Source organism: Hemitrygon akajei, chromosome 6 (assembly GCF_048418815.1).
Source record: "Hemitrygon akajei chromosome 6, sHemAka1.3, whole genome shotgun sequence".
NCBI lineage: Eukaryota > Metazoa > Chordata > Chondrichthyes > Myliobatiformes > Dasyatidae > Hemitrygon > Hemitrygon akajei.
The window spans coordinates 149,837,681-149,861,077 of NC_133129.1; the positions used below are offsets into that span (position 1 = coordinate 149,837,681).

General features: G+C 40.4%; 1 protein-coding gene across 17 annotated transcripts in view; it reads right to left on the reverse strand.

The window, feature by feature from the left end:
* stk33 (serine/threonine kinase 33) overlaps positions 1–23,397 on the reverse strand; it is a 205,315-nt gene that overhangs the window by 120,661 nt on the left and 61,257 nt on the right. For 7 of the 17 annotated variants that reach the window (XM_073049522.1, XM_073049525.1, XM_073049524.1 and 4 more), the window contains 2 exons: positions 18,968–19,114; positions 10,394–10,508 (listed from right to left, as the gene is read on the reverse strand). The exons of 1 other annotated variant lie outside the window; for it this stretch is intronic. In XM_073049522.1, coding sequence (XP_072905623.1) covers positions 10,394–10,477 — 84 coding nt within the window. In that variant the 5' untranslated portion in view covers positions 10,478–10,508; positions 18,968–19,114. Of the gene's footprint in view, positions 1–10,393; positions 10,509–15,850; positions 15,927–18,967; positions 19,133–23,397 lie in introns of those variants that run through there. 9 more of the 17 variants (XM_073049535.1, XM_073049533.1, XM_073049532.1 and 6 more) reach the window with 3 other exon arrangements.

Genomic DNA, 23,397 nt, shown 5'->3' on the forward strand with positions numbered 1-23,397 from the left:
TATTAAGTTTTAATTTGAGTTGATAAACCACACATTTGCAAGGAAAACTCTCAATTTCCAATTATATCCTAAACTGTCATTAATTTTAGAAGCTTCATATTAAGATTCTGGACAGAATCATGCTGGTTGTGGTTGGTATTTCCAAAGGTAACACCTGGTATCCAGCTGCATCTAGGTAAGCTCAGGTACTGCTGATTGACAAATACTGGCACATCTGTCACTCCACAATATGAAAGCGTTAGCTTGAAACTTTGTCTGCTGGCCTTGAATAGATCAGCAGATCGAGCAGCTTGTTACACACTGTTCAGGATGCCAAGACATGCAGAAGATGCCAAGAGCAGCACCTCTCCATCTCTGGGAATGGCCTGAGTTGCCCTTGCAGAGGATTCATGTGGATTTTACCAGACCATTCATGAGGACAAATTTCTTGGTAGTAGTCCATACAGCTACAAAGTGCCCAGAAGGATTGCCAATAGCCTCTACTACAGGCTCACACACTGTTAATGAGTTAAAAAGACACTTCAAAGACTGCTGTAACAGGATATTTAATCAGTGACAATGGACCACAGTTTGTAGCGGAAAAGCTTCAGTCATTCCTGAAAATGAATAGAATAAGGCACATTACATCAGCACTGCACCATCCAGCTACAAATGGCTTAGCAGAAAGGTTTATCCAAAGTCTACAGAACTCTCTACAATCAATGTCAGCAGAACACACTACACTAACACTGAATCAGAAGCTCGCCATTTTCCTCCTTGCATATTGCAATGCAGCCCACTCCACATCCAACAACTCACCAGCTATGCTGTTCCTGGGTTGACACTTGTGCTCATGCTTGGATCTCAAACCCAACTTCAGGAGGAATATGCAGGATAGACTGCTGAGACAAACTGAGGGCTCCTCAAACAAGGAAGTTTGATGTTACACTCCTGGACAAGCAGTCCTGCTGATGGGCTACAAAGGTGATCAAAAGTGCGTACTTGGAAAGATTAAGGACCAAACTGGACTACTCTACTACACAGTGGAGATTACATCTGATGTCATCTTGATCAGCTGAGGACAGCAGAGTCAATTGTTAGAGAAGAAAGGTGTCCAGAGCAGTCAGAACCACTTCCTGCAGTCCTAGAGTCAACTACTAAAACCACCACACAGGAGGCCCCAGAATGTGAAGATATTTCACAGCCAGACATCTCACCTGCCAAGCAGGGTGGCCCCCCTTGTCAAGAGTAAAATCATAAGATGTAGGAGCAGAAGTAGGCCATTTGGCCCATTCAAAGCGATTAAATCTTAGCAACATGCACACATTCTGGAGGAACTCAGCAGGCCAGGCAGCATCAACTGGAAAAAGTACAGTTGACAATCAGGCCGAAACACTTTGGCAGGACTGGCCCTTCGACTGACACAAGAAGGAAAAACATAGAGGTCCTGAAAAGAGAATTCAGAGAGCTAGGCAGAAAGCTGAGAAGCAGGACTTACAGGGTAATAATTTCTGGATTGCTACCTATGCGACACACCAGTGAGGGTAGAAACAGGATGATTTAGCAGATAAATGCGTGGCTGAGAAACTGGTGCAGAGGGCAGGGCTTCAGGTTCTTGGATCACTAGGATCACTTCTGGAAGAGGTCTCCCTTCCTGTACAAAAAGGATGGGTTGCTCCTGAACCTGAGAGGACCAATATTCTCACGGGCAGGTTTGTGAGAGCTGTTGGGAGGATTTAAAACTAATTTGGAAGGAGGATGGGAACTGGAATGAAGGCACTCAGGATAGGACGGATGGATTAAAGCAAAAAATGGCATGCAGTCAGTCTGTCAAGAAGCATTGGCAGATGATAGGACAAAATTACAGCCAGCAGTCATGCATTAGGGATGCAGAATCAAAAAGGGTAGCAAATATAGTAGTCAAAGTTTTATATCTCAATGCATGAAGTATAAGAAATAAGGTGGATGATCTTGATGCAGTTTTATAGATTGTCGGATATAATATCGTGGCCGAAGGATGTTTGTAGTTGGCAGCTGAATGTCCAAGGTTACACATTGTATCGAAGGGATAGAAAGAGAGGCAGAGGGGTTGGCATGGCTCTGCTGGTATAGAATGGCATCAAATCAGTAGAAACATGTGACATAGGATTGTAAGATGTTGAATCCTTGTGGGTTGAGTTAAAAAACTGCAAGGTAAAAGGACTCTGATGGCAGTTATATATAGGCCTTCAAACAGTAGCTGGGATGTCAACTACAGATTACAGCAGGAAATAGAAAAGGCATGTCAAAAAGGTCATGATATGATAGTCATGGGAGATTTTAACATGCAGGTAGATTGAGAAAATCAGGTTGGTAATAGATCGCAAGAGAGTGAATTTGTTGAATGCCTATGAGGTGGCTTTTTAGAACAGTTTATCATTGAGCTTACTAGGGGATCAGTTATATTGGATTGGGTGTTATGTAATGAACCAGAGGCGACTAGGGAGCTTAAGGAAGCCTTAAGAGGCAGTGATCACAATTTGATTGAGTTCACCTTGAAATTTAATAGGGAGAAAGTAAAGTCTGACGTAGCAGTATTTCAGTAGAATGGTGCAGGATAGATGTACTGCAAAACACAAAGAAATATTCAAATGGTAAAATAGTACAACGGTAGATGACAAGGGAAGTCAAAGATAATGTAAAAGCAAAAAAGAGCATAAAACAAAGCAAAAATAAGCAGAAAGATCAAGGATTGGGAAACTTTTAAAAACCTACGGAAGGCAAATTAAAAAATCATTAAGAGGGAAAAGATGAACTATCAAAGCAAGCTAGAAAACAGTATCAAGATGGATAGAAAGAGCATTTTCAAGTATACAAAAAATGAAAGAGATGAGAGTGGATATAGGACCACTAGAAAATGAGGCTGGAGAAATAATAATGAGGGAGAAGAAGACGGCAGATAAACTAAATGAGTATTTTGCATTAGTCTTTACTGTGGAAGACACTAGCAGTGTGCCAGGTGTTACAAGGTGTGAGGGAAGAGAAGTGGGTGCAGTTACTATTACAAGGGAGAAGGTACTCAAAAAGCTGAAAGCCCCAAAAGTGCGTAAGTTACCCAGACCAGATGAACTGCACCCTAGGGTTCTGAAGGAGGTAGCGATAGAGATGGTGGGGCATTAGTAATGATCTTTCAAGAATTGATGGACTCTGACATGGTTCCAGAGGACTGCAAAATTGAAAATGTCACTCCACTCTTTAAGAAAAGAGGAAGGCAGTAGAAAGAAAATTAGAGACCAGTTAGCCTGACCTCAGTGATTGGGAAGATGTTGGAGTCAATTGTTAAGGATGAGATTGTGGAGTACTTCATGACACAGGCCAAGATAGGACAAAGTCAGCATGGTTTCCTTAAGAGAAAATCTTGCCTGACAAACTTGTTGGAATCATTTGAGAAGATTAAAGCAGGATAGATCAAGGGGATGTAGGAGATGTTGTATATTTGGATTTTCAGAAGGCCTTTGAGAAGGTGCCACACATGAGGCTGCTTACCAAGTTAAGAACCCATGGTATTTCAGGAAAGTTACTAGCATGGTTGGAGCATTAGCTGATTAGTAGGAGAAAGCAAGTGGGAATTAAACGATCCTTTTCTGGTTGGTTGCCAGTGATTAGCGGTGTTCCACAGGGGTTGGTATTGGGACCACTTCTTCTTATACTGTATATCAATGACTTAGATGATGGAATAGATGGTTTTGTTGCCAAATTTGTAGATGATATGAAGATTGGTGAAGGAGCAGGTAGAAAACAGGAAGGCTGCAGAAGGACTTAGACAGATTAGGAGAATGGGCAAGAAAGTGGCAAATGAAATACAATGTTGGAAAATGCATAGTCATGCACTTTGGTAGAAGAAATAAATCTGCAGACCTTTTTCTAAATGGTGAGAAAATCCAAAAATCTGAAATGCAACGAGACTTGGGAGTCCTTGTGTAGAACACCCTAAAAGTCAACTTGCAGATTGGGTTGGTAGTGAGGAAGATAAATGCAATGTTAGCATTCATTTCAATCTAGAATACAAGAGCAGGGACATGATGTTGAGGCTTTCTAAGGCACCGGTGGGGCCTCACCTTGAGTACTGTGAACAGTTTAGGGCAACCTTCTCTAAGAAAAGATGTGCTGGCATTGGAAAGGGTTCAGAGGAGTTCACAGGGGATGAATGTGGAACGAGCTTCCAGTAGAAGTAGTAGAGGCAGATTCGGTATTGTCATTTAAAGTAAAATTGGATAGGTATATGGACAGGAAAGGAATGGAGGGTTATGGGCTGAGTGCGGGCCAGTGGGACTAGGTGAAAGTAAGCGTTCGGCATGGACTAGAAGGGCCGAGATGGCCTGTTTCCATGCTGTAATTGTTATATGGTTATATGGTTATATGATTTGGGGAATGAAAGGGTTATCACATGAGGAACATTTGATGGTTCTGGGCCTGTACTCGCTGGAATGTAGAAGGATGACGGGGGGAATTTCATTGAAACCTTTCAAATGTTGAAAGGCACCAACTTCATGTAGCTTTGAAATTTTCGCTGACTTCACGGTGTTTTTCGGCCTATTTCAACGCTTGAACTCGAATCATTTCTCTGGTAACAATGTATCCAGACGATCGCTGGTGATTTACCCACTCTAGAACTTTTTCTTCCAGTTCTGGCCACTGGCATGTTTTCCCACGGTTTGCACATTTCATCTTTGGTATTTCCCTCAGTGTGTCCTCTGCCTTTCTTCACTCTCTCACTTGTTTCTCGTTTACACTAAACTTCTTAGCAGCTGCAAAATTATTCGTTCCTTTAGCAAAATCAACAACCTTCAGCTTGAAGTCAGCATCATATTGCATTTGTTTTAATCTTTTGTACATGGTGGTCGCAAACTCAATACTGAGTACACATACTGATCCCACCACCCCGTGTTATGTTTTAACCAGATTACGATGGACACTAAATGGTTTCATGGGGGTTACATTTCAGAGGATTCTTTACCATTGGGAACCTAATCCAAAACTTCCCTCCCTAATTTATTTATTAAGAATTCGCTTAGAATGCTCTACAATGTGTAGGCCTGTTTCCTTAGCAGGCACTGGTTCACAAAATTTCCAGGTTCCGGATCCAGCAAAGCTGAGTACCAGCATATGAGATCTTGTGATCTTTTCTGGTTAAATCAAAAACCTCTACAAAAGGGGTCGGCTTATACAAAGGTAACATGAAAAAGTCACTTTTTTAACCTTGAAAATGGGGGTCAGCTTAAACTCCGGGTCGGCTTATACACCAGAATTTATGGTAATTATATTTCAGCAGATGAATCCTCCAAGCGCTAGAAAGGTTCATCACATGGGCAAGGATGAGGTTTTAGCCAGAGAAATCCAGGTCTCTGGTGTTAACTGAAAGGCAGATTCAGAGACGTTCCATTTCTCCTTGGATGGTATTGCTATCCCATCCATCTCTGAGAAACCAGTCACAAGCCTGGGGAAGATTTTTCACTGCAAGAAGTTAGAAGTCTGGATCATCAGTGTGGACAAGTCAGGCCTACGCAGCAAGTTAAAGGCCTGGATCTACCAGCATGGCATCCTTCCCCAAATCCTCTGGCTCATGCTAGCATAAGAGTTACCCATGTCAACAGATGAGGCTCTTAAAAGAAAAATCAATAGCTACTTTCGAAGATGGTCAAGCCTCCCACATAGCCTGAGCAGCATTGCTCTGTATGAGAAGAGAAACTGTTGCTTCTCTTCAGCAGCCTGAAAGAAATGTTCGTGGCTTCCCATACAAGAGAATTGCTGCTGTAAAGAGATTCCAGCAACTCCAAAATCTTATCAGCAGACATTGAGGTCTGGACAGACAGGAACTGGAAGGCCAAGGATGCAGTGGAGATGGCTGAGTCACATTTGAACACAGGGATCCGGTAGGGACAATGACATCTGCTCAGGCAAGCCTGGGCAACTTCCATTCAACCCACTTCAACAGAGCTCAGCACAGGGATAGAGGCAAACATGTCCAGGAAGAGATGTGAGCAGCTGTTGAGAAAGTGTGTACCACCAGGATGGTAGGAAGGGGGGCATCTGGGATCATAGACAAGGAGGAAGGCTGCAGTAAAGTGGAAGATCTCCTGGTCCAACATCTGGTGGGCAGATCCCCAATGCATCATGATCCAGGCTGTCTACAATGCCCTCACTAGTCCAGTGAACCTTTATGCTTGGGTCAACAGTGAGACACCATCATGTCCTCTATGCCCTGGCAGAGGGACCCTGGAACATACCCTCAGCAAATGCCTTGAAGCCCTGGGAGAAGGTGGCTGTGGCCGTGGCAGAAAGCATCTCCTCAACCATTAAAAACAGTAGACACCTCCACCAATCCAGAAAGCCCATAGCCATAGCCATTTTTAAAGCTGGAGGCCAACCACAGTCAGCCCAGATTACCAGCAGGCTTCCTTACCACAGCGTCTGACTGGCAACTGGAAGTTGACCTTGGCAAGCAGTTAAAGTTCTCTGACTTCATCTCATCATTATCCCCAAGGCCTGACATCGTCATTCTGTTAGCAAACCCGAAGCAGGTAGTCATAGTAGAACAGATAGTTCCTTGGGAAGACTGGATTGAGGAGGCATTTGAGCATAAGAAAGACAAATACCAGAACTGGTAGAACAGTGACAGAGACTGGGGTGGAGGGCACAATGCAAGCCTATAAGGGTGTAGAGGTTTTGCTGGCTGCTCACTATACAGAACCTACTCCTTCCTTGACATTACGGGGACTACAAAGGAAGGAGCCATCAGGACCAATCACAGAAGTGACTGAGTGATCCTCCAAATGGCTATGGATTAAAAGGTGTGACTGTGGACCAGTGCTGCTGGGACATAAACCAGGGCCTAATGTTGAAAGACCCAAAACACCCAATGACCCCACATTACATCACTGATGATGTGTCCAAGCGCATCCTAGGATGCATCTTAGCGTCAACTGTTTCCAAATGTCTAATCAACTGAGACACTAGGAGACATTTGGGAGCAAAGTCAGTGATCAAGACGATCAGGAGTGGTTCGTCATATTCCACAACTTGACACAAAATTGCAGCTTACAGGGCACACTATGGGATAGCCACGGTAGCATGACCTAAATGACATGTTTATTCCTATTTTTTTAAATTCTCTCCTCAAAAATTGTGTTATTTCTGATCCTGTATTAATTGTTAATAACTGTCACATTTAGGAATTTCAATTTTCTAATCCAAGATTGTTACTGAAGAAATAATGGTAATGGTCAATCATTCAATTATTTTCTTAAATAAAACTTCAAATGACAAAATATTTACCTGAAAATAAAAAGTACCTTGCAAGTAAAATGATAGAATTCACCCTGCAATTTGAGAGGGACAAGCTAGTGTCAAATCAATCAGTATTATAGTGGAGTAAAGGGAATTACAAAGACATGAGAGAGGAGCTGGCCTAAGTTGATTGGAAGGGAACAATAGCAATGTTGACAGCAGAACAGCAATGGTTGGAGTTTCTGGAAGCAATTCTGAAGGTGCAGGATGGATACATCCCAAAAAAGTATTTTAAAGGGAGGATGAGGAAATCAAAGACAGCATAAAAGCAAAAAAAATGGCATATAATAGAGCAAAAATTAGTGGGAAGTTATAGGATTGGGAAGCTTATAAACCAACAGAAAGCATGTAAAAAAGCCATTAAGAGAGAAATGGTGGAATATGAAGGTAATTTAGACAATAATATAAAAGAGAACACGAAGATATTTTTCAGATATATAAAGAGAAAGAGAGGCGAGGTTGGATATTGTACTGCTGGAAAATAATGTAAATAATGTTGGAGAGGTAGTAATGGGGTACAAAGAAATAGCAGACAAACTTACTAAGGGTTTAACCAATCAGTCTTCACTGTGGAGTGTCAAGGTGCAGAGTGTCAGTGTAGTTGCTATTACTAAGGATTAATTGGGAAGTTGAAAGGTCTGAAGGTTGTTAACTCACTTTGACCAGATGGACTACAGGTGTCCCCAGCTTTAGGGATGTTCACTTTATGCCACTTTGCTTTTACAAAAGACCTACATTAGTAATCTGTTTTCGCATCACAAAGAGGATTTTTGCTTTTACAAACATTTTTTCATATAAATTAATGGTTCATCGCTTTACGCCATTTCAGCTTAAGAAGGGTTTCATGGGAACGCTCTACCTTTGTAAAATGGGGGGAGGGGAACACCTGTACACCCTAGGATTCTGAAAGAGATAGCTGAAGAGATTGTGGAGGTATTAGTAGTGAGCTTTCAAGAATCACTAGATTCTGGGTTAGCCTGTTAGAACCAGTTAGCCTGACTTAAGTGGTTGGGAAGACTTAAGTCCATTATTAAGGATGAGGTTTCAGGGTCTTGGGGGCACATAATAAAATAGGCCAAAGTCAGCATGGTTTCCTTAGGGAGAAATCGTGCCTAGCAAATCTGTTGGAATTCTTTGAGGAAATGACAAAGGAGAGTCAGTGGATTCTGTTTACTTAGATTTTCAGAATTCTTTTCACAAGATGCCACACACGAGGCTGCTTAACAAGACAAGAGCCCATGGTATTACAGAAAGATACTAGCACAAATAAAAGATTGGCTGACTGGCAAGTGGCAAAGAGTCAAAATAATGGGGGGCTTTCTGGTTGGCTGCTGGTGACTAGTTATGAACCACAAAGATCAGTGTTGGGAACCACCTCTTTTCATGTTATATTTCAATGATTTGGATGACAGAATTGACGCCCTTAAGGCCAATTTTGCAGATGATGCAAAGATAGGTGGAGGGGCAGGTTGTATTGAGGTAGGAGGGAGTCTGCAGAAGACTTAGATCAGGAAAATGGGCAAAGGACATATGGAATATAGTGTAGGGAAGTGTATGGTCATACACAGAAGAAATAAAGGTGCAGACTATTTTTTAAAATGGAGAGAAAATTCAAAAACAGAGGTACAAAGGGACTTGGCAGTCCTCGTGCAGGTTAATTTGCAGATTGAGTCAGAGGTAAGGAAGGCAAATGCAATGTTAGAATTCATTCCGAGAGGACTAGAATATAAAACCATGGATACAATGCTAAGGCTTTATAAGGCTTTGGTAAGACAGCACTTGGAGTATTGTTCCATGCTACACTTCTCTAACACTATCACTATCACTATTGTGAACAGTTTTGAACCCCTTATGTAAGAAAGCTTGTGCTGCCATTAGAGAGGTCCAGAGGAGATTCATGAGAATGATTCTAGGAATGAAAGAATGAACGCATCTGGAGCATTTGAGTTTAGAAAGGCTTATTATTGAAAGGCTTAAATAGAGTGGATGTGGAGAGGATATTCCCTATCGTGGGGGAGTCTAGAACAAGGAGCACGTCCTCAGAATCATTTAGAACAGAGATGAGGAGGAATTGCTTTAGCCAGAGGGTAGTGAATCTGTGAAATCCATTGCCACAGGTGGCTGTGGAAGTTATTGGGTATACTTAAAGCGAAGGTTGATAGGTTCTTGATTATTCAGGGTGCCAAAGGTTACTGGGAAAAGGCAGGAGAATGGGGCTGAGAGGGATAATAAATCAATTCTGATGAGATGGCAGAGCAGACTTGACAGGCCAAATGGCCTAATTCTGCTCCCATGCCTTATGGTCTTAACTGTCTAAAAAAGCAGAAAATTGTGTATTAATGAAACATTCATATGCAAAAAACTGTCTCACTTTGAAAGGCTAGTTAGGACCAGGGTGGTGGTAAGGGAGGAAGTACATGACAGGTGCAATACTTTGCACAGTTACAGGGACTAGTGTCTTGCAAGGGAGGGGGATAGTGAAGAGAGGAGAAAAGGGAAAGTGTGCATTGTTGTGGTATCCTGTTGGAAATGGCATAAGTTGCAAGGAATGATATGTTGGATGTACAGGTTGGTGGCGTGGTAGGTGAGGATGGGGAAATTATTAGCAACATTTTCTTTCACGATTAATTCTAAATACAAACATTAGTTATAATTGGTTCTAAAAGTTAAATATAATGAACATTTCATATGAACAGTTTCTGTGATATTTGCTCATTTTATTGGCAGACCCATGCCACCATAGCAATAAATTGATTAATTTCTACCTCATCTAGGCAGCCAGTAATCGATTTTGTAATCAACTTCAAATCATTTTGTATCTCAAAGTTGTTTAACCTATCCACTAGAAAATTAGAACAGCTTGAAATCAGTTTGTACTTTTAAAGTTTATTTACTTTTATTATCCTGATAGTGATCATAAAACAAATTTCACTATTTTCAGCGATATAGCAGCAAAGGTCATCTATTCAATAGATCGTAATTTCTATAAACTATGAAATCTAAAGATATCTAGAAGTCCAACCTAATAGCAAATCTTTTATTATCATACAACTGTTAAGAACTAAGAGCTTTGAAATTGGCTACATACCCGAATAGCAAATTCATTATCAACCCTGGTATGAGGCACAACCTTGCATTCAGCATTGCTGACAGTGGCACGTTGAGAAGGCATTTTCTACAAATTGTGAGTGACCTCTAATTTCCTGAAAATGAAAAATTGGTGGAGATTACACAATCCTGTTGTTAGTATTGCTTCAAAAAGTGATAACAATTGATAGCATTTTCACAAGTTTCTGTTATCTAATTTTCAACACATTAACATTCTGCTTGCAGCTTATATTTTCTTTTGAAACAGTTCAAACTGAGCAGGGCTCATATCCTTTTCAAACAGGCACCCATCCTATGGAAAGCAACCTTGAACAACAAAGTGGTTGATACTATTTCACAAAAAAAACAGAGAGTACCATTGTCCAAAAAAGATTAGTACAGGAGATGAGTGAGTGCACACATTTTCACAAAATAGAAAAGATCAAGAAACAGATGTTTAATAGCTGAAAATATGCCCAAAATGAATCCTTGCAGAAATGTCTTGCATTCCCATTTATTCTTATTTATTTTTATTTTACATAGCGATAACGGAGTAGGCCCTTCTGGTCCTTCGAGCCACGCCACCCCAGAAACCCCAGACAAACCCTAACCTAATCATGAACAATTTACAACAATCAATTAACCTACCAGGGACATTTTGGACTGTGGGAGGAAACCAGAGAAAATGCATGCATTCAACAGGGAGAACATACAGAGACTCCTTACAGAACTGTGCTGGAATTGAACTCCAAACTCTGAAACACACTGAGCTATAATAGCATCACTCTAACCACTACACTACCGTGGTGTTCAAAGGTAACCAATCAGATATCTGTGGGAGACATCTGTGACAAACATTTACATTAGAACCAATGTATCTTCAAGAGTTTTCATAAAGAGAAATTAAGAACTCCTGATCATAAATAATCTTGTAAAGTTCTATGTACCTATCTAAAAGCCTCTTAAAAGACCCTGTCATATCCACCTCCAGCACCGTTGCCGGCAGCCCATTCCACACTCTCATCACTCTCTAAGTAAAAAACTTACCCCTGACATCTCCTCTGTACCTACTGCCCAGCACCTTAAACCTGTGTCCTCTGCTGGCAACCATTTCAGCCCTGGGAAAAAGCCTCTGATCCAGGCAATATCCTTGTAAATCTCCTCTGCACACTTTCTATGGCTTTCACATCCTTCCTGTAGTGAGGCAACCAGAACTGAGCACAGTAATTCAAGTGGGGTCTGACCAGGATCCAATATAACTGCAACAATATCAGCTCCTAAATTCAATTCCACGATTGATGAAGGCCAATACACCACACGCCTTCTTAACCACAGAGTCAACTTGTGCAGCTGCTTTGAGCGTCCTATGGACTCAGGCCCCAAGATCCATCTGACCCTCCACACTGCCAAGAGTCTTACCATTAATACTATATTCTGCCATCATATTTGACCTACCAAAATGAACTACTTCACACTTATCTGGGTTGAACTCCATCTGCCACTTCTCAGCCCAGTTTTGCATCCTATCAATGTCCCACTGTAACCTCTGATAGCCCTCCAAACTATCCACAACACCTCCAACCTTTGTGTCATCAGCAAACTTACTAACCCATCCCTCCACTTCCTCATCCTGGTCATTTATAAAAATCACAAAGAGTAAGGGTCCCAGAACTGAGGTATTCCACTGGTGACTGACCTCCATGCAGAATATGACCCATCTACAACCACTTTTTGCCTTCTGGGGGCAAGCCAGTTCTGGATCCACAAAGCAATGTCCCCTTGGATCCCATGCCTCCTTACTTTCTCAGTAAGCATTGCATGGGGTACCTCATCAAATGCCTTGCTGAAATCTATATACTCTACATCTATTGCTCTTCCTTCATCAATGTGTTTAGTCACATCCTCAAAAAATTCAATCATGCTCGTAAGGCATGACCTGCCCTTTTCAAAGCCATGCTGACTACTCCTAATCATATTATGTCTCTCCAAATGTTCATAAATCCTGCGTCTCAGGATCTTCTCCATCAACTTACCAACCACTGAGGTAAGACTCACTGGTCTATAATTTCCTGGGCTATCTCTACTCCCTTTCTTGAATAAAGGAACAATATCTGAAACCCTCCAATCCTCCGGAACCTCTCCTGTCCCTACTGATGATGCAAAGATCATCACCAGAGGCTCAGCAATCTCCCCCCTCGCCTCCCACAGTAGCCTGGGGTACATTTCGTCCAGTCCCAGTGACTTATCCAACTTGATGTTTTCCAAAAGCTCCAGTACATCCTCTTTCTTAATATCTACATGCTCAAGCTTATCAGTCTGCTGCAAGTCATCACTACAATCACCTAGATCTTTTTCCATAGTGAATACTGAAGTAAAGTATTCATTGAGTACCTCTGCTATTTCCACCGGTTCCATACACACTTACCCACTGTCATACTTAATAGATCCTATTCTTTCACTTCTTATCTTCTTGCTCTTCACATACTTGTAGAATGCCTTGGGGTTTTCCTTAATTCTGCCCACCAAGGCCTTCTCATGGCCCCTTCTGGCTCTCCTAATTTCCCTCTTAAGCTCCTTCCTAGTAGCCTTATAATCTTCTAGATCTCTAACATTACCTAGCTCTCTGAACCTTTTGTAAGCTTTTCTTTTCTTCTTGACTAGATTTATTACAGCCTTTGTACACCACGGTTCCTGTACCCTACCATACTTCCCTGTCTCATTGGAAAGTACCTATACGTAACTCTACACAAATATCCCCTGAATATTTGCCATATTTCTTCTGCACTTTTCCCTGAGAACATCTGTTTCCAAGTTTAAGGACCTGAACGGTGGTGAGCAAGGACACATAGCACTGTTGCAAGCATAAATAGCTACAGGGGATCAGTAAGGAGTGGAGGGAAGGATATGGTTACTGGTGGGATCCCACTGGACATGATGGAAATGGCAGAGAACAAGAGGTTGGATGCAGAGATTTGAGGATGGTAGGCGAGAACAAAAGGACCCCTATGCCTATTGCGTCAGGGTAGTGGGTTGGGATGAGGATGCATGTGGGGAGAAATGGACTGATAATGGTGAAGAGTGTTTTAATAACAGTGGATGGGAAACCTCATTTTCTGAAAAAGAGGACATCTCAAATGCCCTGGAATGGAAAGTTTCATCATGAGAACCGATGGATTGGAGACAGAAGAACAGAGAAAAGGAAATAGAATACTTGCAAGTGTCATGCTGGGAAGAAATGTAGTAAAGGTAATTGTGCGAGTTGGTAGGTTTGTAAAAGAGGTCAGTGGATAATGACAGCCATCCAAAAGGAAAATATGAAGCACCATTCACATTATTACAGAAAAATTTTAATAACTAATTTAAGTCTCCACCGTCCTTTCTGGAAGTCGAAGGCTGGACAATTGATGCATCAGTTCTTTTTAATATATATATTCAATTGCCATTTACTGATTTAAACCTATGTTTCATGCCCTTCTGTTTTTTTTAAAACCCCAGAAAGAATCCTTCAGATTTAAATTTTGCATCCTGTTTAAAGCGGTATGTGCATGTGTTAATCGGCTAACTAGAAATATGAAGCATGATACAGTACTTTGAAAAATCTACACTAGAAAATAAGGCATGTAAAGATCTGTGTCATTTCAAAAAAATTATGAAATATGAACCTGCAACTCCAAAAGGGATTCCTTCTATCGAGGAATTGTTTTCTGGGGTGCTACATTTTGGGAGGACTAATCAAAATAGGACATACATGGTAAATGGTAGGGCATTGAGGAATGCAATAGAACAGAGTGATCTAGGAATAATGGTGCATAGTTCCCTGAAGGTGGAATCTCATGTGGATAGGGTGGTGAAGAAAGCTTTTGGTATGCTGGCCTTTATAAATCAGAGCATTGAGTATAGGAGTTGGGATGTAATGTTAAAATTGTACAAGGCATTGGAGAAGCTAAATTTGGAGTATTGTGTACAGTTCTGGTCACCGAATTATAGGAAAGATGTCAACAAATTAGAGAGAATACAGAGGAGATGTACTAGAATGTTACCTGGGTTTCAGCATCTAAGTTACAGAGAAAGGTTGAACAAGTTAGGTCTTTATTCTTTGGAGTGTAGAAGGTTGAGGGGGGACTTGATAGAGGTATTTAAAATTACGAGGGGGATAGATAGAGTTGACGTAGATAGGCTTTTTCCATTGAGAGTAGGGGAGATTCAAACAAGAGGACATGAGTTGAGAGTTAATGGACAAAAGTTTAGGGGTAACACGAGGGGGAACTTCTTTACTCAGAGAGTGGTAGCTGTGTGGAATGAGCTTCCAGTAGAAGTGGTAGAGGCAGGTTCGATTTTGTCATTTAAAAAAAAAGTTGGATAGGTATGTGGACAGGAAAGGAATGGAGAGGTATGGGCTGAGTGCAGGTAGGTGGGACTAGGTGAGAGTAAGTGTTCAGTACGGACTAGAAGGGCCAAGATGGCCTGTTTCTGTGCTCTAATTGTTATATGGCTATATAAGTCACAAAGAAATATGATGCTACAAAATAGAACAATAACATTACAGATGATCAACAAAAGTTAATAAACCTTTGATGAAATTCTAATCAACAAGCTGGAAATCTAAAATCATTGTAATAGATTAGTACTGAAAAGAATATGAATAGAAAATACAATGAAACCAAACCATAATACTTTGAACATAATTCTGAATTGTGGTTTCTGTCTTTGTTCAAAAATAATGTTTCAAAGATAATTATTTGGAATTTACTTGAGAGCAATATATTCTGGTCTAACTCAACTATATGCCAAACATTTTTACACAAAAACATATAAAGATACGTAGGATTATATTAGGATTATTATTAAACACTGTTGAGTTTCAGATTATAGTAAAAATTAGAGCAATATAAATTCTATCCAAACCTATAACTAGCAACATATTTACCTACATTTATTAAATTTAATGATTTTCATCTACTTATGAAAATGTTATTTTCAGCATCAGTGCTGACATAAATGAAGCAGAGTCTGCCTCAATTCCAACTCATTCAGATAGTGCCATACAAACTGGAAAAGGTTACTCAGCTCCTTTTTACCATTAACATGATTATAGCAGATTTGTAACTTGCTCTGTTTATTAGTCTTTGTTCTAAATTAGCTGATAACCTATATGACAAAGAAGCATGTAACTCTGCACCAACTTGTAATGACTTTTGTACTTTAACACTCAAATTTCACATTTCTCCCAAATTCGCTATTTAAGAAAATATTCTGATTGTTTTCCCCAAAGTAAATGTGCAAAACTATGCACTGGAGTCAATTCTACCACTGTTTTACCCAACAAGTATGGTTCTTTCTAAAAGTGTTCTTCTCCCACATAACTTATGCACCTCATATCATAATAGCACAACCAAAGCATCAGATCACTGGCTTGCAACTCTGTCATATGTTGTCATAGATGGTAGTGAATAATTACATAAAAGGAAGATGAAATAGCTCCAAAAATCTCCCAAATAATCCATGTTCAGCCAGAATTGCCAAGTGGATGATACAACAGAGCTTCCCCGAGATGTGTATCATTATGGAAGATAGTCTTCAGCCAATTTGATCCCCCCCCCCACTTCACAACAAATCAATAAACAACCAAAAACACTGAACAACATGAGCACTAGAACACTATGGGACTAGATTATAGTTGGATTAGTATCATGGACCTAGCATTACTTATTTGCATGTATATCATTTTCCTTTCTTAATAAAGCTCATGTCTTGGGCTCCTTTCGCATTTAAATGCAAAGACCTGTTTGCATTTAAAAACTCCAGCTGAGTTTCAGCAATAAATGCCATGTAGTTTATGTCATCCCTAAGACATACCACTGTTTTCTTACTCCTCAAAAATTCAGTATTAAAAGCAAGAGGTAAAGATTAACCAGTTGGCTTAAGAAGCTTACAAGGTTGACCAGTAAATGAGACATTAAACCCTAAAAAGTTAACAGTAAAATTAAATAGACTGAATCAACCACACAGAGGAATGTTAATAATTAAACACATTGCTTTTTACAGTTAGATTTAAAATTTTCAAAGCAGCTATACATCATAAAATGCAAACAGAAATTAACCATAATTCAAATACTTTTTCCCCATTTGTAGTTTGTGGCTTCACAAGTAAGGCTTATTATTGTTCATACCCAATTGTTCCTAGCTTGCTTGATTAAAAGGTAGTTAAGACTCAACTGGATTGTGGTGGCTCACACGTAGACTAATTTGAGCAAGGATAAGATAACCTTCTTTGCTGAAGGATATAAATTAAATAGATAGGCTTTACAACAATCTTATAGTTCATAGCAACCATTAGAAATTCAAGTTTTTTATTCAATTTTTATTTGATTCATGGAATTTAAATTCCTTAGCAGCCTTGATGTTGTTGGAAATCATTCCTCTAGGTCAAAATCCAGACCTCTGGATTACTGCTCACATAAAACAACTACAATCACGTTTCATACAAATTGGAAAAAAACACTCAGGTCTCAATGAGTGAAAATACAGTAAAATACATTATTTTCCACCATCACAGGCAAAAATATTCAATGACTTGTCCTTTGGTATCACAAATTTCTCCAAATTGTTTTTAAGTACTAGACTATAATAGGAAAAGGAATACCTAGACACATTATTACTGTTATGCCTAATACGTAATTAAAACAAGTGTCTAAATCAGCCTCGTAAAGCTAATTGTATTGGAATGAGAGAGGGAGAGAGGGAGAGAGGGAGAGAGGGAGGGAGAGGGAGAGGGAGAGGGAGAGGGAGAGGGAGAGGGAGAGGGAGAGGGAGAGGGAGAGGGAGAGGGAGAGGGAGAGGGAGAGGGAGAGGGAGAGGGAGAGGGAGAGGGAGAGGGAGAGGGAGAGGGAGAGGGAGAGGGAGAGGGAGAGAGAGAGAGAGAGAGAGAGAGAGAGAGAGAAACTGGGAAATCAAGATAGACTGATGGAAACAGACAACAAACTGCTGAATTTGCAGAACCATTGTAAAATAGAAATTGGATAAAGAAAAATATGGACAGGAAGTGATTCACACAGCAATTAAGTTCTCTCTATATTGTTTTCCTACAAATCAACATTAATTCAAGAAAAAATGTACTAAAATTAATTGCCCATCTATCTACTCAGTAGAAACAGGATTTTATTTATTCTACAGTTCATACTTTGCAACTCGTGTTTTTACTGATTCCTTACCATTTTTGTTTATTTTCCACCCCGTCCCCCGTCATTTGCTTGCAATACTATTCATCTGTCCACTATACTGGCCTCCCCTCTTTAAACATTACTATGAAATTTCTATAGAGTCAAAGACCTCCAATGAAGAGATGGGGAAATTCCCAGTGCATTTGGAATGTGAAGCAAACCGAATCTCACTTGGCATGATGGACATCTAGAAAGCTCCAAATTTCAGTTTTTAAGTCCTTTATAAATAAGGTATCACCAATGTCCACAGGACAAGTAGATTTCTTTTAAAAAGCAAAATTAATTCACAGGCTACACTAAGATTCAATCTAAAGGCCCAAAACCAGATATCCATGAAGCACTGGAGGCCAAAATCAGCAGCAAAATTATCCACAATCACAATCTTTACACTTGCTCGTTACATGTCATGACCATGATAGTACTTGGCCAATTTTTCTACAGAAGGGGTTTGCCATTGCCTTATTCTGGGCAGTGTCTTTACAAGACTAGTGACCTCAGCCAAATCAATACTTGTCAGAAATTGTCTGCCTGGTGCCTGTAGTCGCATAACCAGGACTTGTGATATGCACCAACTGCTCATATGACCATTCACCATCTGCTCCCATTCGGGGGTCTAAGCAGGTGCTACACCTTGCACAAGGGTGACCTGCAGGTTAGCGGAGGGAAGAAGCTCCTTACATCTCCTTTGGTAGAGACTATCACTATCCCACCATCCTAAACTCGTAGGTCAACAGCCATCACATTTTGATATCAAGCAATGTAAGCAAAAATAAAAGGGAAAAGCGAAGATCAGACTTTAGAATCAGTATGTTTTGAGATGCATTAGACATTCAAAATGAAGCACAAATACTTCCAAAATAAATGGCAAAAATGGTTTGTGAATCAAATAAGAGATGACTAGGTAACAAAAAATTAATTTAAAAAGGTAATTTTACACTTTAAGTATGTGAATGGGGCAAAAATATTCCATAGAATATACAACAGCATGGCATAGGAATAGGCCCTTCAGGCCACAATTTAAGAAAGGAATTCCAGACTGCTGAAAACACAACTGCCAAGGTCATCAAATGAAAAGAAATTCAAAGTAATCTAGCATCTGCAGGTTTTCTGGTGTTTGGTATTCAATAAAAAATATCAGCATTTCCTGGCTGAGTTACCACAAGAGGGAGCTGTCTAAAACAAAGTCTCCGCTCAGCTAAATCTGAAAGTCAAAAATAAAATGCACCTTCCAAAATTTACAGACACTACACACATTTTAGATTTCCATGCAAAACTACTTCTACTTTGCTTTCCTCATATAGTTTGATAGTTCCAAGTAATCTATGACAGAGTTTAAAATGAAGTTGTTTACTTACTCAGATCAAGTGGGTAGATTCAGTTGAAACAGGATTTTGTTTTTTCTCCAGTTCCATCTGTTGGGTCCTTTGTTTCTTATGTTTTGTCCCATCAAATTTTTCGAGATCTTTTCCTATTCTGCTGATATTACTTTTGTACCGTATAGCCTACAGTAAAATAAGGGACTACTTTATGTGTTAGCAACACGTCAGTGAATGTGGTATTAGGTGCATATTGAGCACGCGCTATTAGGCGCGTATTGATCTGTACGTGTGTGTCAAGTTCGGATTCTGTCAGTAAAGAACCATGAAACTTAGCTCCCGTTTTCAGCGTTTTTATTAATAGTATTGTTGTGTAGCCAGGCCACATACACAACAAATTGGCGACGAGGTTAATGAACCTACATTATATCAGAACACCGTGGTTTAAATGATAACGACACTCGGAGGAAGAGCGCAAGGAACGAGTCAAAGAGTGGGAGAAGGAGGCAAAGCGAGGCCATGAGTCTGAAAGGAAGTGGGAGCACAGCCAGGGTCGGAACGTCGGGAGACCAAGAGATACAGTCGGAGCTGCAGCACGTCCAGGCGAGACCACAGCCGGCACTGACCCTCAGATGCTGAGGGTCTGCCTGCCCCAGAAGGGAGATAAAAAGGAGCGACACACACACACACATCTAGATGGAGTGCGCTCGTGGTGCTAGCTAAAAGGACACGCGAGTCAAAAAGAAAACAAGGGGAAATTGGGGCTAAATTAACATAAAGATGGTAATGATTGGAATCATTACAGCATTTAATAGTGGCAATGAAGACTGGGCAACTTACATTGAGAGAGTGGAGTTACATTGTGAGGCTAACGGTGTTTATGATAAAAAGAAAGCCAGCGTCTTACTCAAGCTACATCCACACTAGACCAGATAATTTTGAAAACGCTAGTTTCATGTAAAAACGATAGGCGTCCACACTATGCGCTTTTGAAAATATCTCTATCCACATTGAAACGGAGATTTCGGCGAATCTCCTCCTACTGGGCATGTGCAGGACACATCTACCGAAAACAAGCAACATGCTTGGTGTCGAATCTCAGCATAAAAGTGCGCGTTCGTGTAGTTACAGACTAGAAAAACTTAAAACGAAGGACAGCTGTTGGCTCTCGCGCAGGAGAACTTAAAAGTAAAAAGAACAAAAAACACTGGAGTGAACAGAGGCAACTGACAGGGAGTTCACGGATAGATTGACCCGACTGACGACAAACATTGAAAAACTGACTAACTCTGTTGCATTAATAAAGCACCTTGTTAAATGTAAAAATGTTTTAATGTCTGCATCAGTGTTACCTTGTAGCATTTTCAGAAGTCTCTGGTTACCCCGTCCACACTGATCTGCCTGAGCAGCGTTTTCAAAAATACCCACCCTGGAAAGCGTTTCTGAAAAGCTCCAGTTTCGGGGGATGAAAACGCCATTTTAGTGTGGACGGATGGTAAAAACAAAGAGAAAAAGCTTCGGTTACTGATTTATCTGGTGTTGTATGGATGTAGCCTCAGTATTATTCAGCAAAAACATATGGGCTGCTATGGAGCTTGTTAACCCCTGATACACCAGCTGACAAAACGTTCAAGCAAATAATAGACACTCTCCAACAACACTTAAATTCCAAACCACTGGTCATTGCTGAAAGATTTAAATTTCACAAACAGAATCAGAGCAAAAATGAATTGCGCAAATTATCAGAACATTGTCAATTTGGAACTGGTCTATCGGACACATTGAGGGACAGGTTAGTGTGTAGCATGCACTATGAAACCACACAAAAGTAGTGCCTGGGTGAAAAAGACCTTACTTTAGAGAAGGCGCTGAACATTGCAATATCAACAGAAACAGCAGCACGGGGTGCTTCAGAGATAGAACAAAAATCTCTGGAATATGCTACGAATAAAATGTCACCAAACAGAAATGAAGGAAAGAAATGATAGCGTTGTGGGAGCATGTCACATGACCCTGATGACTGTTAGTTTAAAGATAAAGAATGCAGAAACTGTGGCAAACAGGGCCACACTGGCAGAGTATGCACAGCTAGTAAACAGCAGAAAAAGGACAAAATACAGAGAAACAAGAAACCCCAGAAAGGAAAACACAATAATGTACACAAAATGGAAGAAAGCAGTTCTGACGAAAACAACTCTGACGAAAGTGAATTGTCTTGTCTGCAACTTCACAGCATGAAAGAGACAGATGATCAAAGTGTAATATGGATCACTCCACAAGTGGCAGGCGTGAGACTGAAAATGGAGTTGGACACAGGCTCAGCTTTAAAAGTGATCTCTGTACATGACTACAAGTGACAGTTTTCTCATATACCTCTGAAACGAACTAAACTACTGCTAAAGACTTACACCGGACAGGAAGTGCATCCCAAAGGTAAAATTAAAGTGACAATGACCTATGGAGTCAAAACACAGCAGCTGATCCTCTATGTACTGAAAAATGGAGGACCACTGCTGCTGGGATGTGAATGGCTCAGGAAAATCGAGTTGGATTGGCACATCATCAAGGCACTAGTTATGTCAACAAAGGAGGGCAGCTTGGCGGAGAAGATGTCCGCAGCTCTCCTCTCACCCATTGTTGACTATTACAACAACGAGGAGGAGCTAGACAGTGTCGACAACAAGGATGAATGCAGTATCCATGGCCGCGACTCGGATGAAGATACAGAGGATGCAAGGGAGACAGATATTGGCCAATAAGCAGGATGATGAAGACGACCTGGAAGTAAAACAGCAGATGTACCAGGAGAAGTTAACATCTCTCAAAAGACAGTTACAGGACGGCACTTTGCAGGAGTATCGGAAAAGGAAAAAGAAACTAGATCAACAATACAAGGAAGGAATACGAAATGCAGAGTTTTTTCTGCAACTGGATACAGAACATGTAGAAAGGAACTAAATTAAAGAGAAGAAAGCAGCAGTGACTGAATTTGAAGATAAAAAGACTGAGTTAGAAGAAAAGAAAAAGATGATTGAGAATGAGAGGCTAACAATGGAACTCACAGGAGATTCAATGGCGATAAAGCCAATAATGACTAGGAAACTAAGGAGGAGACCTAATGACCCTGTTCCAATTACTGGTAAAAGACGAAAACCTGCACCTGCACAGTTAAATTACTTGTTAACAGATGAACAGATAATGGAAGATCTGCGAACTCTCAATAAGCTTAAATCTCTGGAAAAAAAAACAGCATCTCCATTTTCCCCTGAGTATCTTCCCAGCACTCCTGCTGAATCGCCAGCTCAAAGATATGAAACACGAATAGAAGATGGAAAGTTATATTAAGATAAGAGACTGTATCATAAAGGTCAAGCTATCTATTTGGAATCTAAGGAGAATAAGAAGATTGGCTGTGTAATTAGCTCAGATGGATCAAATGAGATATGGGTAAGGAAGACAAGTGATTACACAAAGATGTGTATTTATCTAGGACAGCTACACAGAGGTGTCTTCAGTATACAGAGGCGATCTGCTGCCTAGAACTCTTAGCAAGTTCGAGGCACACATCTTCTTAACTCCCTACGCTCAGAGGTCAACTTTTCATAACTTTTATATGGAAATCTGTATTAAAACAAATGAATTATTGACAGATGTTACCCGGAGAGGCAGAGAAGACCCCCTCCCCTGAGACTTGAATAATAAATGGGTCTTAGACCAAAAGTAAAAAAAAGGCTTGTTATAATTTGATATTATTACATTACTTTGTTATAACTTGATATTATTAAGTTACTAAGTAAACAAATGGTAGGCATTCATATGTTAAGTGTAAACATATTTGTTTAGCATAGTGCCCCAGTAAAAAAAGTTGATACACTATTAAAGGGGGAGGAGTGTACTGTATAGCCTACAGTATAATAAGGGACTACTTTATGTGTTAGTAATACGTCGTTGAATGCGTTATTAGGTGCATATCGAGCATACACTATTAGGCACGTATTAACATAAAACATAGAATAGTACAGCACAGTACAGGCCCTTCGGCCCACAATGTTGTGCCGACCCTTAAACCCTGCCTCCCATATAACCCCCCACCTTAAATTCCTCCATATACCTGTCTAGTAGTCTCTTAAATTTCACTAGTGTATCTGCCTCCACCACTGACTCAGGCAGTGCATTCCACGCACCAACCACTCTCTGAGTAAAAAACCTTCCTCCAATATCCCCTTTGAACTTCCCACCCCTTACCTTAAAGCCATGTCCTCTTGTATTCAGCAGTGGTGCCCTGGGGAAGAGTCGCTGGCTGTCCACTCTATCTATTCCTCTTAATATCTTGTATACCTCTATCATGTCTCCTCTCATCCTCCTTCACTCCAGAGTATAAAGCCCTAGCTCCCTTAATATCTGATCATAATGAATACTCTCTAAACCAGGCAGTAGCCTGGTATATCTCCTTTGTACCCTTTCCAATG